Here is a 16,119-nt window from a genome sequence, read left to right on the forward strand (position 1 = left end):
CCACCTAATGCCACAAACTTGATATCCTTCCTTCAGTCTTATCAGGGCTTCCTGCTATTTTTAGTTTGCAAACGGGCATGAGGAGAGAACCTGCATAACCAATTAACATAAACAAAGGCAGTCAGCTGCACAGGCGATCAGGGCAATGCTGAAGGCAACAGAGATCCCATTCCACACGCACACGTAAACTTAAACAGCTGTAAACGCCGAAACCGGTTTGGCTCAGTGGATAGAGCGTCGGCCTGCGGGCTGAAAGGTCCCAGGTTCGATTCCGGTCAAGGGCATGTACCTGGGTTGCGGTCCCATCCCCAGTAGGAGATGTGCAGGAGGCAGCTGATCGATGTTTCTCTCTCATCAATGTTTCTAACTCTCTATCTCTCTCCCTTCCTCTCTGAAATCAATAAAAAAAAATATTTTTTTAAAAGCCTGGTGTGAAGGTAAATTTAAAGAAGAATTTGGCAAAATCCAAGAAAGCTGGAAAGCTACATATCCTCTAAACGCCAACAATCCCACTTGTAGAAACATAAATAAACTGCAGTGTATACACACAGTGCTTAACATCAACCAGACCTACAAGCTTCGATCTGGACAAATCTTAAAAACAAATGTTGAGTAAAAAAGGCAAGCTGAAAAAGGACGAGTATAGCATGTTACCATTTATGGATACATAATTATGTAGTAAAGTATAAACACATGAATTGAAAGGAAACACACCAATCTCAGAATAGAGTCACTAAGGGGCGAGACAGAAGGGAATGGACGGGGGAGGGGAACAAGAGGGACATCAACCATGTCTGTAATGTTTTAGATCTTTAAAAATATATATATAAATGGCTTTTAAAATATGAAACAAACACAGCAAACAGGAAAACGTCAACACTTCTTAAGCCGGATTGCCGGGCGTCTCCGTGTTTTTCTGTACGTCTGAGGTATTTCATTACAAGTAACATTCGGTAACTGCTTGGCTCGAAGATGACAAGTTGACGGGTCAGGGAGGCAGTGACCCCACTCATTTCTAATAGCAGGATACACATTCCCAACAGGGCCCCATGTCTTGGATTCATAAAGGCAGAAAGCAGTCCGCTAGAGGAGGCATAGCAGACTTAAATCTAATATTCTTTGTGGGTTAGTTTTTTGTTTTTTTGTCTTTTGGTGTTTTTGTTTTTTGTGGTTTTTTTTCCCCAATTTCCAGCACAAAGGAGGAGGCCTCACAGGGATGTAAATGGAGCCTCATAAAGTTAGGTCACCAGTTCTGTGTTCAAACTCCAGTCTGGAGACAAAGGTCTCTGGTAACGCAAGAGGGTCTGTGATTAAAAATCCAAGGACCGGCAAGGGCTGAGCCAGGGCATTTCAGGGAGAGGTTTTCCTTCTTTGGTTTGTGTGTTTTTCTTCAGTTTTAACAGGGCTCTGCATTTTCACTGCCTGCAGCCCGTCCTCCACCCCAACATTAGTCTTTCCTCCTCTCAGCTGAGGGAATCAGAAAAAAAGGGAAGAAATGTACAGAATGAGAGATTCTAGAAAGAGACCTTCTACGAAAAAAAATTAACATCCTTAGGTAAAAGGCAGAAACACTTAACATCATTTCTAATCTGGACTCTGATAAAAAGGCATGCCAGCCAGCTGGTTTGGCTCAGTGGATAGAGCATTGGCCTGCGGACTGAAGGGTCCCTGCCCAAGGGCATATGCCTGGGTTGCGGGCTCGATCCCCAGTAGGGGGCGTGCAGGAGGCAGCCAATCAATGATTCTCTCTCATCATTGATGTTTCTATCTCCCTCTCCCTTCCTCTCTAAAATCAATAAAATATATATTTTTAAAAGGCATGCCTCCTTCACGGGCATAGCTCGCTAACAGGCAGAACAGTCAAGGGCATAAACTGCCAAGTTTGCCTGCCTGCTTCCCACCCACCCAACCCCAGCGACAACCAAAGAACCTCCTCCACCAGGGGCCTGTGGGCCTCCGGCCCTTCTGCAGGCCAGTCCCACTGACGCTTTTCTACGATTTAACGAAACTGCGGCCTCCGGACAAGTGCCGACCATTCAGGCTTGCGAAGCCCCGGAGGTTTATAGAGCTTTCTGTGAAACAGTTTAAAAGGGAAAATAGGCCACTCACTAAGACTCAGAGTCCATATTTGCAAAGTTCTTTTTCTCTGAAATGGTGAGGTTGCTGTTCTAGCTACTGATGCACCATTTCAAAACCTGCTGTAACGAAGCAAAATCAGAACTGTTGTCAGAACAACTGTACTTCTTTCAGCAGATCAGCATCTCCATCCCACTCACTCAATTTTCATGGGTCAAACTGCAACTTTCCAATCTGGCTACATACATATGTTAGTTCAGTGGTTCTCAACCTTGACTGCACGTTAGAATCACCTGGGAATCTTTTTAAAATCCTGATTTCTGGGCCTCATCCTCCGGAAAGTCTGTTTCTCTGTTATGGGGTGGGGCCACAACATTAGTAACAAAGAAACCGAATTTCCGGAGGATGGGGCCCAGAAATCAGGATTTTAAAAAGATTCCCAGGTGATTCTAATGTGCAGCCAAGGTTGAGAACCACTGTGTCAGTTGGTTTGAATGTTTTCTTTAGAAGAGGCTAAAAATCTGCAACAGGTTTATCCTAAAACAAGAACCGTCTGAAAGACATGCGTTCCCCAGGACATAAAGTGACTAAACCAGAAAACACTTGGGAGCCACTGAGAGCCAGCAGGGCACCCCCCACATAGCCGAGTTGGGGAGCGAGCCTCACCTGAACGGTCTGCCTGTGCTCTCGGAATACGTTCACTCTGATCACCGCTTTGTTGAATTCGGGATTTAAAGACTGAATGATCTCATAATCCAGATGCTCCTGATGGGGAAGAGTGAAACCAACGACAAGCGTCGGGAACAAGCTTTGGAAATGGAACCGTAAGAAAGAAGCATGCATTCTAAAGACTCCCCCGGATTTAAACTCAGCACTCAGCCAAAATTAATTCTTACCGACTTCCTACCTGATACTGTAGCGCGTCAAATCCTTTAAATACAAACTCAAACAGAGTGTGGAGGTTATCAGGGCTTGGGGAGGTAACAAAGATATTGGAGTACCTAGTGAACAAAAGAAAAAGGCATTTAAGTAGTTAGGAAATCTAAGAATTGTTTGGGGAACTTAAGAAAAAAAGAACACGTTTTCGTTAGCCCAAGTCACACAGGTAATAATCAAACAATGATGGAGATGGGGGGTGGAAGGTAGGGGTGGCCGGGAGGGAGAATCAGGAGGAAAAGTAAAGCAACTCCGGACATGAGGACTTTTTCCTCCCAAACAAAGGAAACCACTAACAGTCCGAAGGCAGCATGTCCCGCAATTAGCTACCGCCACGTGAAAACGCACTAAGAGGCGCTGTGCGGACAATCCCTCAGAGTGCAACCCCTCCCGGTCCGTGCCCTGGGATGAGAGGGACGGCACCACACTGACCACTAGCTGCGCTGAGAGCGTTGCAAACTGGGAGGCCAGAGAGCTGCACTGGCACTCGGGCCGAGGCCGCAGCACACCTGAGGGTGTCCTGTGGCTGTACAGGTGCTAACAACTACGGGGCCGACTGGTATCCTGGGAGCAGCAAGAGGAACAAGGACTTGGAGTCGGGAGCCGAGTTCAGCCCAGGGCTGCTGGCTCTGACTTGCTCAGGCCTTGGCAGCCACTGGGGCGTTTCTCCATCTACACAAGCTCAGAGCAACTGGGAGCACCATGGAAGATGGTGCGTTCGGAGAACACCGTCTCCTAGGTCCACTGCTGATGTCTGTGAAGCCGGAAGCAGGTACTCTGCTGGCAGCTGCATGAACCTCCCACTCAGGGCAAAAGACAGAAGTAACATCGCACGCAAGGCAGCTCCTCAGAAGCAAACAAGATCCTCTATTGATCAAAATCATTAAAATGTCAAACCTGTACTTTCCTCAGTCAGCAAAGCTGGTCATACACATTCTCATGTCCTGGGAATTTTAAAGTTTCTCACCAGCAGTTCTTTGCTTTACTGTTTGTTCAACTTTAAAGTGACCACAGAGGCCCTGGAGTGTGTCTGTGTCTGCCTGCACATGTGTGTTTGCACCTCCGAGAGTCGGGGAATGTGCTGCTATTTCTAGACAGGAGCCCAACCCCCAGAGAAATCACCAGGAGCCCGCTGAGCCCTATCTAATCCGCACACTGCTCCCCCGGAGCCCAGAGTTCCTAAAGGTGGGGACTCGGGCGCCCTTACCCAAAAGCCACTGCCCCAGCAATAGCCAGTCCCAGGGCTGCCGATTTCCCCCTCCCTCGGGCAGCCGTGAGTGCCACGGTACTCCTCAGGGTCTTTTCAGAGATCCCCTCGATGAATTTCAGGACAGCTTTGGCCTGTGGAAAGACACACATTAGGTGAGCTCTGAGAAAGGCGGAGTTCCAGCCATCAACCCCCAGCCCCTGCAGAATCAGGCTGATGCCAAGGCCAAATAAAAGGGAGCAGTTCTCACAGGCCTAAACTGTTCCTGGGGGGCCGGGGGCAGAGTAACCCTGGACTTCTGTTGTGAACCCAGACAAGACAGAACAGCCCTGCTGAGTCTGAGCAAGAGAAAGCGCCTTCCCCAGGAAGGAGCCAGGCCTTGACTTGGCGTGTTGCTTTCTGCGAATTACAGTTACCCTCTGTGCTAATTATTCGGGGACAGGGAACGCCTGGATGCCACGCACCTGGTCTAGGGTTCTGCAGCGGTCCACCAACACGCCCACAGGCTGCGTGTCCTGCAAGCTCTCCTTCAGCTCCTTCAGTTCCAGATCAGAAGGACCGAGACTCTCATCCTACCAGAGGAGAGAAGGTTTGCCGCTGCCCCAGGAGAGTTCGACAGACAAGGCGGCCTCCCCAGATTCTCAGACCCTGGCCAACTCACCGGGGCCTGGGGAGGGAGGGCCTCAATACTGGCTGCGTGGGAGGAGATGGGCAGGATGTTGAGCTGGTCATCAATGACGAGACACTTCTTACAGGAGGCCAGAGAAAGAATAAACCTGAGGAGCAAAACCACCAGTGAGGTGCTGGGGGGAGAGGACAATGTCTACACAGCAAAGTGTGGCTAATCATTTGGCACCACGATCTGAGAAAGTCAAAACCCAGTCGGAGAGCAATGGGAAGAGAGCTCCTCTCCAGGGCACCTGAACATACTTCTTTTTTTTTTCTTAATTGATTTTCGGAGAGGGAGAGAGATAAACATCGATCAGCTGGCCCTACATGCCCCTGGGGATTGAGCCTGCAACCTGGCCATGTACCCAGCTGGGATCAACTGACAACCCTTCAGCCCAACCAACTGAGCCACACCAGCCAGGGCCTGAACATGCTTCCTGCAGCAGAGAAAGCCGAGAACTCTCTCGAGAGACTGCTTACAAGCATTCCTCTGTGCACAGCCGCCACCGTTCCCTGTGCCATTTGGCCCTTCCCTCATCCCCTCACCCTTTAGCACTATGGTGTCCCAGGGCTCCCTTAAATGGGGTCCTCCAAACCCACCGCCCTGTGCTCACCGCTCACAGAGAAACATGCACAAATGGATTTACCTGCTGTCACAGGAGGAAAAAATAAAGAAAAGAAAGACAGGAAGCTCCCTTAAGAAATAGAACTAAACATTCCTGCATGTAGGAAAACATGTGCTTGGCTATGAAACTGAAACTTCTCCCACAAACGCAAGAAAAAGGCCTCACGCGCTACTTTCACAGGCTCCAGGGGAGCACAGCATGACTTCCTGTCCTCCTAGGAGTCAGTCTCAGGAGGCCCTGGGGTTCATCGCGGCCAGGATTTCTCAGCCTCAGCACTACCGACATTTTAGACCAGCCCATTCTTTGTTGCTCTGTGGCTTTTGAGCTGTTTAGCAGCATCCCTGGCCTCTACCCTCTAGATTCCAGCAGCATTTCCCAAGTGTGACAACCAAAAATGTCTCCAAGTATTGGCAAATCTCCTAGCGGTGTGGGTAATGAGTAGGGAGGGGTGATAGTGGCAAATCCCCCAAAAGCAAAAGGCTTTGGGAACTACTGCTTGGTTGAGAACTACTGCTCGGGGCCACCGTGTCTCTCAAGGTGTTTCACGGGCTGCTAACTGGTGTTCCCTGTAAAAGGGCCCTGTGGCCAAATAAACGTGGGAAAGCATCCGTAAGCATCCGTTAAACAGGTCCCTGCTGCTGCAAGACTTTCCGAGGCTACAACAGGCTACTGTGACTTCATAAAGGAGAAGCAGTGTGAGCATTCCCCAGACATAGTGGGCCACAAAACCCTTTTGTCAGAAGGTCCCTCTCAAAACACCAGTGTTCACCCTGGCTGGTTTGGCTCAGTGGATAGAGCCTTGGCCTGTGGACTCAAGGGTCTTGGGTTCGATTCTGGTCAAGGGCACATGCCCCGGTTGCAGGCTCGATCCCCAGTAGGGGGTGTGCAGGAGGCAGCCAATCAGTGATTCTCTCTCATCACTGATGTTTCTAACTCTCACTCTCCCTTCCTCTCTGAAATCAATAAAATTAAAAAAAACAAACACTAGTGTTCTGCAAAACGCATTTCGGGAAACAGTGACCCAGACAGATCACCCCTTTGACAGATGAGCTAACTAAGAGCTGGGGAGGGGGAGAGGGAGAGGGACTTGGTGACGGCCGGAGCGAGACAGAATCCAGGCCTCCTGGCCCAGCTTTGCACTCGCTTGCACTGCTTTCCGTTAGTTTCACGGCTGCTGCTGTCCAAAGTCTCACCATTTGGGCTCTGGTACCACCTCCCCTCAGACAGAAGCCCAACTCTCAGTTGGGTCCAAGATAAAACATCCCTCCCACTGTGGCTCCCCACAATAGAGGCCTGAGAAATATGCGAAAGACCTACCTCTCATTAAACCTTCCCACCACGTCCTGATGAGCCTCCGTCCTGTATCTTGAATGCACGTCCTAGGAGAGAACATCCATTAACAAAGGCATCCGCAGAGGCCGAGGCGCAGGGTCCACACGGGAAGAAGCTCCATCGAGCAGCCCTGGGGGAAAGGAGGCACCGGCGATGCTGCTGGAAACCAAACCCACTTCTCCATAGCCCGCTGCGCTGAACTGGCCAAAGCTCTCTGCTGGAACTGGGATCAGACACCAAGCGCCAGGCTCCTTATTCCAACAAACGGCCCCTCACCTCATCTCTGACTCTGTCCACATTTTATCCAGCATCAAAAAATGCATCCGTTCGTTCACTAAAAATACATACGAACAATGCCAGCCATGGCCAGACATGCTGGGCACACTAGTGTTTAGTAAAGCATGACCTCTGTTCTGGAGCTTACAGCCCATGATTGGAGGGAGACAAATGAGCAAACAGATACAAGTTTTGGCAAACGCTATAAATGAGCAAACGGGGTGCAATGATAGCAAAAGGGGGCGGGGGATACTACTTAATGGGGTAGTAAGGGAAGGGCCTCTGAGGTGATAAGCAGGCAGCCAAGTAAGTGGGCACAGAGTGATTTGTTCATTCACAAATATTTAATGAGTGCTTACTACAGACCAGGCACTCTTCCAGGAAGAAAACGAAGGCCCTGCTCTTATGCAGCTTAAAGACAAAGAACGCAGGTTAAAGGAGGACTGACAAAACCCCCTATTCTCAACAGGGTGTGAGACGAGACCACACTGAGGTGATATTTGAGCAGGGACCTGAAGGAGTGAGGAAGTGAGCCATGCAGACATGCCTGGGAACAGCAAGTGCTAAGGCCCAGAGGTGAGAGTGTGCTGGGCATGTCTGAGGACTTTCAAGGCGGCCAGAGGGGCTATAGTGGCAAGTAAGGGAGGAGGAGTGGTGACAGGAAGCAGGTACTACGATTTGTGCAAAGTCCATTTCACCGGATGAATGCAGCTCACAAAACCCTGAGGCCAATTCTAACACCATTTCCGAACAGCTGGGCAGTGGACAGGACTCCAAACCTGCTGCTCGGAACACCCACGTGGCATCCGATGAGACGTATCCCCCCTCCTGACCACATCCTCTGCTTTGGGAGTAAACTACCCCTCCCAGAGTCAAAGTTCTTGTTAACAAGGGGGGGGGGGGAAGGTGAAACTGGCAAACGGTCCTTCATTCTCCACTAGGATAAGGGCCAGTGAAGAACTCTGTCCACAGCCCCCTCTTTTGCAACACACAGATTTAGTCACTGGCATGAGTCTCTGCTATTACTATTTCAGAAATTTAACTCTCTGACAGCTGCATTGCCTCTGAATCTCACTGGAATAGAATCTGCAAATGCCCAGCAGCAAATGCAAAATTCAGAGATTCCTAGGCACACTCAGGGCCATTTCACTGCAGTGACTTTCTCATTAGCTGCAGTCCAAGAGCTCCCAGCCCAGAGACTGTGCTGACAGCTCACTGGAGTTAGTTGTTCAACAGGAATTCTTCAAAGTGGTCTACAGTAAAAACGATTGATTTGAAGCCTCCACAATTACAAAACACACTTACCATGGTCATTGTGTATAGCTGCTTGAGGGAGTTCATGGTCCGGAGGAGAATAACAACCAGCCCACCACCTTCCACTGTCTCTACAGTCCGGGCCAGCAGGTTTGGAGTTAAAGCTTCAAAATCCTGGAAGAGATTTGAGAAAGGGCTGGTCATGCAGGTACCCACATGGAAGCTTAACCAAGGGCCAGGTGCTGAAGGAGAAGGAGGGCTTCAGAGCACAAGCTCGGGACCACACCCCTCACCCAACTCGCCGACACACGCACGCGCGCGCACGCACGCACACACACACACACACACACACCCTTACCCTGTGTTAAGGGGACCACAGAAGAGAGCCCAGCCCTGGAGAATAGGGGTACCTGGTTTTATATGTCAAAAGTGTTTCTAATAATCTCTGATAACATACATTTTGGACAGCTAGCCTCCAGTCTTCACTGATTCAAACTTGAATTTCAGAAACATCTCACATTTTGATGTTTATAGATGGAAACTGTAACTGACAAAACTCAACTACACCACATGGGGGAGCCATTGCTTAAAGGAGCCATAGTCACTGCCACTGGTAACACTGTAAGGGTGGTGAGCTTAACACTCCCTATGGGTCAGTAATCAAGAGAGTAAGAGGCAAAATGCTTTTTCCTGGCCTCCAAGGTTGGATGCAAGCCAGCAATGGGTGGCACAACCCACTGGAAGGTGGGGGGGAGGGGGGAATTAGAACTTCTAGTCATGATTTTCTTAGTTTATATTTTGTAAGGTCTGCTTTATAATGTATGTAATCATAATAGTACTTGTAAACAAATAGATACCAAAATGTGGGATTTGTGCTTAAATGCCTTTTTTGTGCATGTGAATCAAAGATAAAACAAAGACCATGAGAGCTCAAAACAAAGACAAATGTGAAACAGTCTATTAACTTGCCAGACAAAATACATACCAGTGAAGAAATTCACCGGGTAGTTCTGTGTGTGTGTGTGTGTGTGTGTGTGTGTAGGGGAGTTTAAGGACTAGAATGGGCAGGAGAGAGTTGGTGGGGGGTATGCCAGTCAAGCACTCTGGACAGGACATGTGCGCACAGGTCTGTACCCAGTTGGTTAAAACAAGTCCAACTTGTCACCAAAATTTTCCGTTATTTCCCATAAAGACCTGGAGTCACTTGAAGGTCACAGGGCTTTCTTTATCAGCTTTAACCTGTTAGAATCAGTAGTGACAGAATCAGTAGTGACAGAACAGCGTCAGCCTGCTTGGTATCACTAGACAAGTGCCACTTTAAGTAGAAACTGTTCTCTTAATACGGGATGAATTATCGTTTGTTTGAAAGTGGCCAAGTGTTCCGCTGATAATACCTGGGGGAGGAGGGTTCGTGTGAATCTTCTCTCTTGCTGCCCACTGCTCTCCTGGGGAACCAGGCAGCCAGCACCCCCCATGCTGCCTCCAGGCCAGGCCGGAGGATGCCACCCACCTGGAGCACACACATGCCGAAGGTATTGCCCAGGATCTTGTGGGTCTCGTTGTAGTAGCAGTAGCGAATGTTCGTGGCGGCGACAAAGAGTTCAAAGGGGTCGTCTTGCTTTATGTTCAGTGTTCCGTTCTTGATTTTTTTTTGGAGCTGACGCATTCTTTTCTTCCGGTGACTGCAATCACCCCCCACCCCAGGAGAGCCAGTTAACCAGAGGGGCTAGAGAACTGGGAGCGAATGATCACGGGCTTAGAGCCCCGAGCTGGGAGGGAACCTGGAAATCCAGGGCGGATCCCCGCCCCTGAAAGGGGAAGAACACCGGAGCGGCACTGCAGCAGAGCCGTTTAGAAGCTGGGCTTCGGAGGGAGACAGAGGCAAGCCTGTGTGTGAACTCGGCCGTCCTGCTCTGTCACTTTAAGAGCACAGTGATGAGAGCACCGAAACCTTTTGGCCAAAGCCAGAACTCGAAACCAGCCTCGGTGGCCTCGTTACTGCTTCAGCTACAGGCTGCCCTCCCCAGAAACCCTGGGAAGGCGTGGTGAGGGCAGGCTCGTGTCCTCAGCTTTCCGGAATGGACCCACCACTTCCTTCCCACACCGTGGGAGCGAGTCCCCAAGGGCAGTTCTAACCCAAGACAACACTGTCAGGGGGACAGGCAGTGCCAGAGGAGACAAGCACTGGAGAGGTGGGGCTGTGGGACCGAGGAAAAGCTTCGGGAAGGGGGCAGCCCTGAGAGGTGCGGAGCATTCGCCGGGTGATGGCAGAGGCAGTGGTGGCGCCCGGGGCAGAGGCGGCAGCAGGTGCGAAGGCAGGCAGTTCCACCACAGCAGAGAGCAGCCAGAGCTGGAGACAGGACTTCAGAGTCAGCATCAGACAAACAGATTTGGGAATAAAGGAAGAAGCCCAAGGACGGAATCACACACGCTGGCTGGGCTCAGCACAGGAGAAAATAAGATCAAAGGGCCCTGACCGGTTTGGCTCAGTGGATAGAGCGTCAGCCTGCGGACTCAAGGGTCTCAGGTTCGATTCTGGTCAAGGGCATGTACCTTGGTTGCGGGCACATCCCCAGTACAGGCTGTGCAGGAGGCAGCTGATCGATGTTTCTCTGTCATCGATGTTTCTAACTCTCTATCCCTCTCCCTTCCTCTCTGTAAAAAAATCAATAAAATATATATATTTTTCCCATGCACCAAAGGGAAGAGACGAGCACAGGAAGGTGGTCTGAGTAAGAAAAGGAGGGCATTTCTGAGGTTATCTGCCAAGTGACAGCATTCTGCACCCCGGACTCCTCCACACACAGAGCTGTTGGTAGAACTGCCAAGTTTCTACTAGGTAACCGACCCACCTCCCCTGGCTGTGGCTGGGGGGAGCGGGGTCTTTCCACAAGAATTAGGGAGAAAGACTGATTCTACATATAAAACTCAAGTCTGTGTCTGCAACAGGGACAACAGAAAACAGAAAGCTGTCCTGGACAGTGTGGCTCAGTTGGTTGAGCGCTGTCCCATGCACCAAGAGGTTTGCAGATTTGATTCCCAGTCAGGGCACAGGCCCAGGTTTCAGGCTTGCTTCCTAGTAGGGGGCATGCAGGAGGCAGCCAATCAATGTTTCTTTCTTTCCTTCCCTCTCTCCCTCACTCTCTCTCAAATCAATATAAACATTTTTTGATTTGTTTAAATAAAGAAAACAGAAAGCTGAGCTAAAGTGGGAAAAAACAGAGCAGACATGCAGAGATGAGAGAATGAGCCAAGACTGGGAGCACTGTGGCTCTCCAGCCCGAAGCAGAGCAGAGGTCTCATCCCAAGGGTCATGAGCTGCCCCCTCTTCTCCGATACACTCCCTTTGTACCTAAGTGTGTTTGTGCTGGAGGTCTGCTATTTACGGCCCCAAGTCTTAAGTTCACAGCTTCAAAAAAACAAGATTAGGCAGTACCATGTCAAATACAGCAGTAAACTAGTGGGGGAAGAGCTCTGAAAAGAAGGAGAAAGAGGAAGAAACGTTATCGCATTGGGCATCGGGTCATCAATGATATCCAAGAGCACAGTTTGATCACGAGGGTGGCCAGGAAGTGCAACAGGCTCTGTTTCAAGCTGTTTGGCAATAAGAATGAGTAAAAATGCTACACCGAGGGGTAAAGCTGGGTATGTAGCTTTTTTTATATATATAATGGAGAAAGCTGAGCATGTTTAACAGGAAAAAGGAGAAAGTTTCAAAGGGGGATAGAGTGTGCAGGAGAGGAAACGAAGTGCAGGTCCGGAGAGCAGTGTGAGAAGAGGTCCAGAGTAGACCAAGGGGTTTGCTTTAAACATGGGATGAGGGACACCCTCAGAAGCAAAAGGGAAGGAAGAGGGGGAGTGAAAAATTGAGGTAAGAAAAGGCAGTTAAGGGAGCTTGCATTACATGGGCTTAGGAAAGTAGGAAGAAAAAATCACATGCAGAAAGCAAGGATGTGCACTGGGGACTTAAAGAGCATGAAAATGATTTGAAACTTATTGTCAGGTTGAAGGCAGACACCAGCTCTAGTATTTTCTCTAGTTGGAAATGTCCTCAGAGACAGCACCTCCACTAACCATCCCAGAAAAACTCAAGAAATCATTTCTCGCTCTTCCGGGGACGGTGACTTCAGGTACCCACCATGGTCTAGCATTTGACATACCGTCGGAATCTGTCCTACAAGCCAGCCTCTAACAAAACGAGGCTGTAACACAATTGTTTACTTTACACCAAGAAGGGTGGGAAAGCACCAAAGTCTGCATGTGGTGCATGCCGTGAGCCCTAACATTCTAATGGGGTTGTCTAAAACGAAAAGCACATCCGCAGGGTCTACGGTGGACCCACGTGTGCTAAACGCGTCCGTGACAGGATCAAGCGTGCTTTCCTTACTGAGGAGCAGAAAATCGTTGTGACAGTGTTGAAGGCACAAGCACAGAGTCAGAAAGCTAAATAAATTTTAAAAATGGAGCTTTTATGAGTAATAGAAACAATCAAAAGGCTCAAAAAAAAAGTAAAGAAATCATTTCCTGGCACTTAACTAAGGAGCAGGAATCGTAAGTAGCACAGGGCACTCCAAGGGCCGAGCTTACCTGCTAAAGCCCAGCTCTTTCTTGTAGCACCACAGCACCGACGGCCGAGCCTTCACGGTCGCTTTGGACAACATGTGATGGAGTATGACCACCTGCCGAAGGAAAAAGCCACAGAATCTCAGAACCAAAAGTGACCTTTGAGTCTGCCAGGCCCAAGACCTCATTTGACAGATGTGGAAACTAAACTGAGGGCCAGGGAAGTGCCCAAGGTCACAAGGCAAGTAGTGCTCAAGATGGGGCTAGAAGCCACACCCCCTTAACCTTGTGCTCAGTCCACCACCCCAAGCATCTAAAGTTGTTAACCTGCCTGCTAATAATTCTAACTATAGAGTATTCATCACTTACAAATAAAGAAAGATTCCCCAGTTGGCGTTTTACTTAAAGAAAACCAGTCAAGCCCCTAGACAGTTTGTCTCAGTGGATAGAGCATCGGCCTGTAGACCGAAGCGTCACGGGTTCAATTGTGGTCAAGGGCACATGCCTGGGTTATGGGCTGGATCCCCAGTAGGGGGCATGTAGGAGGCAGCCGATCAATGATTAATGATTCTCTCTCATCATTTATGTTTCTCTCCCTCTCCCTCTCCCTTCCTCTCTGAAATCAACAAAAAATATATTAAAAAAAAAAGAAAACCAATCAAGCCGGACCAGTGTGGCTCAGTGGTTGAACGTCAACCTATGAACCAGGAGGTCAGGGTTCGATTTTTGGTCAGGTCACATGCCCGGGTTGCGGGCTCAATCCCCAGTAAGAGGTATGCAGGAGGCAGCCGATCAATGATTATCTCTCATCATTGATGCTTCTATCTCTATCCCTCCCTCTTCCTCTCTGAAATCAACAAAAAAAACTTTTTTTAAAGAAAGTCAAGGGACCTTAATGTCATTGTGTGCTAAAACCCCAGAGGCCCTGTAACATGCTGACTCTTGGGGACTGCACAGTAAGTCAGAAGCATGTACCACGTCTTACCTGATCTTTTCCTCGATCTCCAACCACAACAAAGAGAGACCTTTGCCGCTCAGCTACCCCATTCTCTATGAGAATCCGGATTCGGTTATCTACTTTCTTCCGATGCATGGTGAGTACTATCACTAAAACAGAATGGAAGGAGGCACACTGACATGAGCACCAGATGCTGGGTGAGGAACATTAGCTGCTGCCTCCCGTGGGGCCAGGGACTGTACTAGGCACATTTATAGGTCACATCTTAACCCTCAAACAGCTCTTTGGGAAGATATCACCCTCATTTTTTTAAAATTAGGAAACTGAGGCTTGGGAGGTGAAGAACATGTTCCCTCAACGTGGAAATCAACAGGAAAGCTGTAATTCACAAGTATATGGAGGAGCATTTTAAAAAATCAGAAACAGCCCTAGCTGGTTTGGCTCAGTGGATAGAGTGTTTGCCTGCGGGCTGAAGGGTCCCAGGTTCAACTCCAGTCTAGGGCACATGCCTGGGTTGCAGGCTAGATCCCCAGTGGGGGCGTGCAGGAGACAGGCAATCAATGATTCTCTCTCATCACTGATGTTTCTAACTCTACCTCTCCCTTCCTCTCTCTGAAATCAATAAAAATATATATTTTTTAAAAATCAAAAACTGTTCAAAAAAATAGTGACTATACTATATAATGGTATATCTATGGGATATAATAAAGCAGTTTTCAATAAAACTTTTTCAAAATCATTAAAATTATCTACAAACTAGAGGCCCAATGCATGAAATTTGTGCAAGATCAGGCCTTCCTTCCCCTGGCTGCGGGCACCGGCTTCCCTCCAGCTCACCGGACCCGGGCTTCCCTCACAGCCCCCGCTTTGTCTGGAAGGTCGTCCTGAAGGATAGCCAGAAGGATGTCTGGTCTAATTAGCATATTAAGCTTTTATTATTATAGATATGGATATAGATTCTCATGACAGAATAACATGGCAGGATTAAGTATGATACTGGGTTTTTTATGCATATACATAATACATAGAGGGGGTAAAAAAATGCCTGGCCAGTGTAGTTCAGTGGTTGATTCCCAGTCAGAGAACAGGCCCAGGGTTGCTGCTGAAGGCTTGACCAGTGGGAGGCATGCAGGAGGCAGCTGATCAATGATTCTCATCATTCATGTTTCTATCTCTCTCCCCCTCTCCTTTCCTCTCTGAAATCAATAAATAAAAGCATTATTTTTAAAAAAGAGAGAAGAAAGAAAAAGACTGGAAGAAAACACCAAAACATAAAGTAGCTATTTCTAAATTTTCGATTGCTGGTGATTCTTATTTTGTTCTTTTTTTTTTTTTTTTGCTTTTTAAAATGCACATGCCAGGCAGACCTCAAAAGTTATTGTAATTACATATAATAAAATGTCACATCATTACCATAATAAATACACCAAAGAAACATCGGATATGTTAAATCACATTTATAACATGAAATTTTAAATGTTACTTAGAAACTCCAGTGTCTGCTACATTCTAAATGTAAAGCTCATTAATGGAACCTTAACCATGCCTTTACTGTCCTTGTAATTCCCCAATCCAAACATAGAAATTTGCAGTTCCATTTTACTATAAACACTATGTCGCAATCAGTGGTTCCCATTTTACAAGGAAAGGAGCAAGTATCCCAAGGAAGAAAAGCTGTGGCGTCAGGACGCACACTCAAGTCTGCCTGCCTGACTCGGAAGCCTGAGGTCATTTCAGTTTTTCTAACCCGCCCATCTTGACGGCTGAGTTGCGGGCCACATAACGACCCCATTATCATCCATCAATAATAGTGGGACTGCTTTTTGCTCGTTACCTGGGAGGCCCAGAACAGTACCAGACAAAGCCTTGGCTTCTGATTAAAGTCTGAGATTGCTGTTGCCATGAAAGGCTTAATGGAGGAGGAAGGCCTTGGAGGAGGAAAAGGTGATTATTTGTCATTCACTCATCTGTCGTCTGACACACACAGGGCATCCACATGCCAGGCACCTTCAAGGAGCGCTAGTAAACAAGTCCAAGTCCCGAATGCGACTGCTGAACGCGGAGCATGAAATGACTGAGCACCGGCGAGCAGCTAAGCGTGGGAGGACTCACACTGCCTCCGCTCAGCGCCCAGCGCGGTAACCAGGTCCGCCCGTGCGGGCGCCAGGGCCTGTGGGCGGGTCCGCGGAGGCCGAGGGGCTGCCCCCACCCCATCACCTCGA

The 16,119-nt window shown here is 48.6% G+C and overlaps 1 protein-coding gene across 1 annotated transcript in view; it reads right to left on the reverse strand.

Moving 5' to 3' along the window:
• NAT10 (N-acetyltransferase 10 (GCN5-related)) overlaps window positions 1–14,103 on the reverse strand; it is a 31,503-nt gene extending 17,400 nt beyond the window's left edge. The window contains exons 1-10 of the mRNA XM_015559019.1: window positions 13,925–14,103; window positions 12,964–13,055; window positions 9,887–10,058; window positions 8,428–8,550; window positions 6,832–6,893; window positions 4,881–4,995; window positions 4,684–4,791; window positions 4,220–4,353; window positions 2,984–3,077; window positions 2,743–2,841 (exon numbers count right to left, since the gene is read on the reverse strand). Of these exons, the coding sequence (XP_015414505.1) occupies window positions 2,743–2,841; window positions 2,984–3,077; window positions 4,220–4,353; window positions 4,684–4,791; window positions 4,881–4,995; window positions 6,832–6,893; window positions 8,428–8,550; window positions 9,887–10,058; window positions 12,964–13,055; window positions 13,925–14,032 (1,107 nt within the window). The 5' untranslated portion in view covers window positions 14,033–14,103. The remainder of the gene's footprint in view (window positions 1–2,742; window positions 2,842–2,983; window positions 3,078–4,219; window positions 4,354–4,683; window positions 4,792–4,880; window positions 4,996–6,831; window positions 6,894–8,427; window positions 8,551–9,886; window positions 10,059–12,963; window positions 13,056–13,924) is intronic.
• Window positions 14,104–16,119: the final 2,016 nt, after the last annotated feature.

This window comes from Myotis davidii, unplaced genomic scaffold (genome assembly GCF_000327345.1).
Source record: "Myotis davidii unplaced genomic scaffold, ASM32734v1 scaffold94, whole genome shotgun sequence".
NCBI classification, from domain to species: domain Eukaryota; kingdom Metazoa; phylum Chordata; class Mammalia; order Chiroptera; family Vespertilionidae; genus Myotis; species Myotis davidii.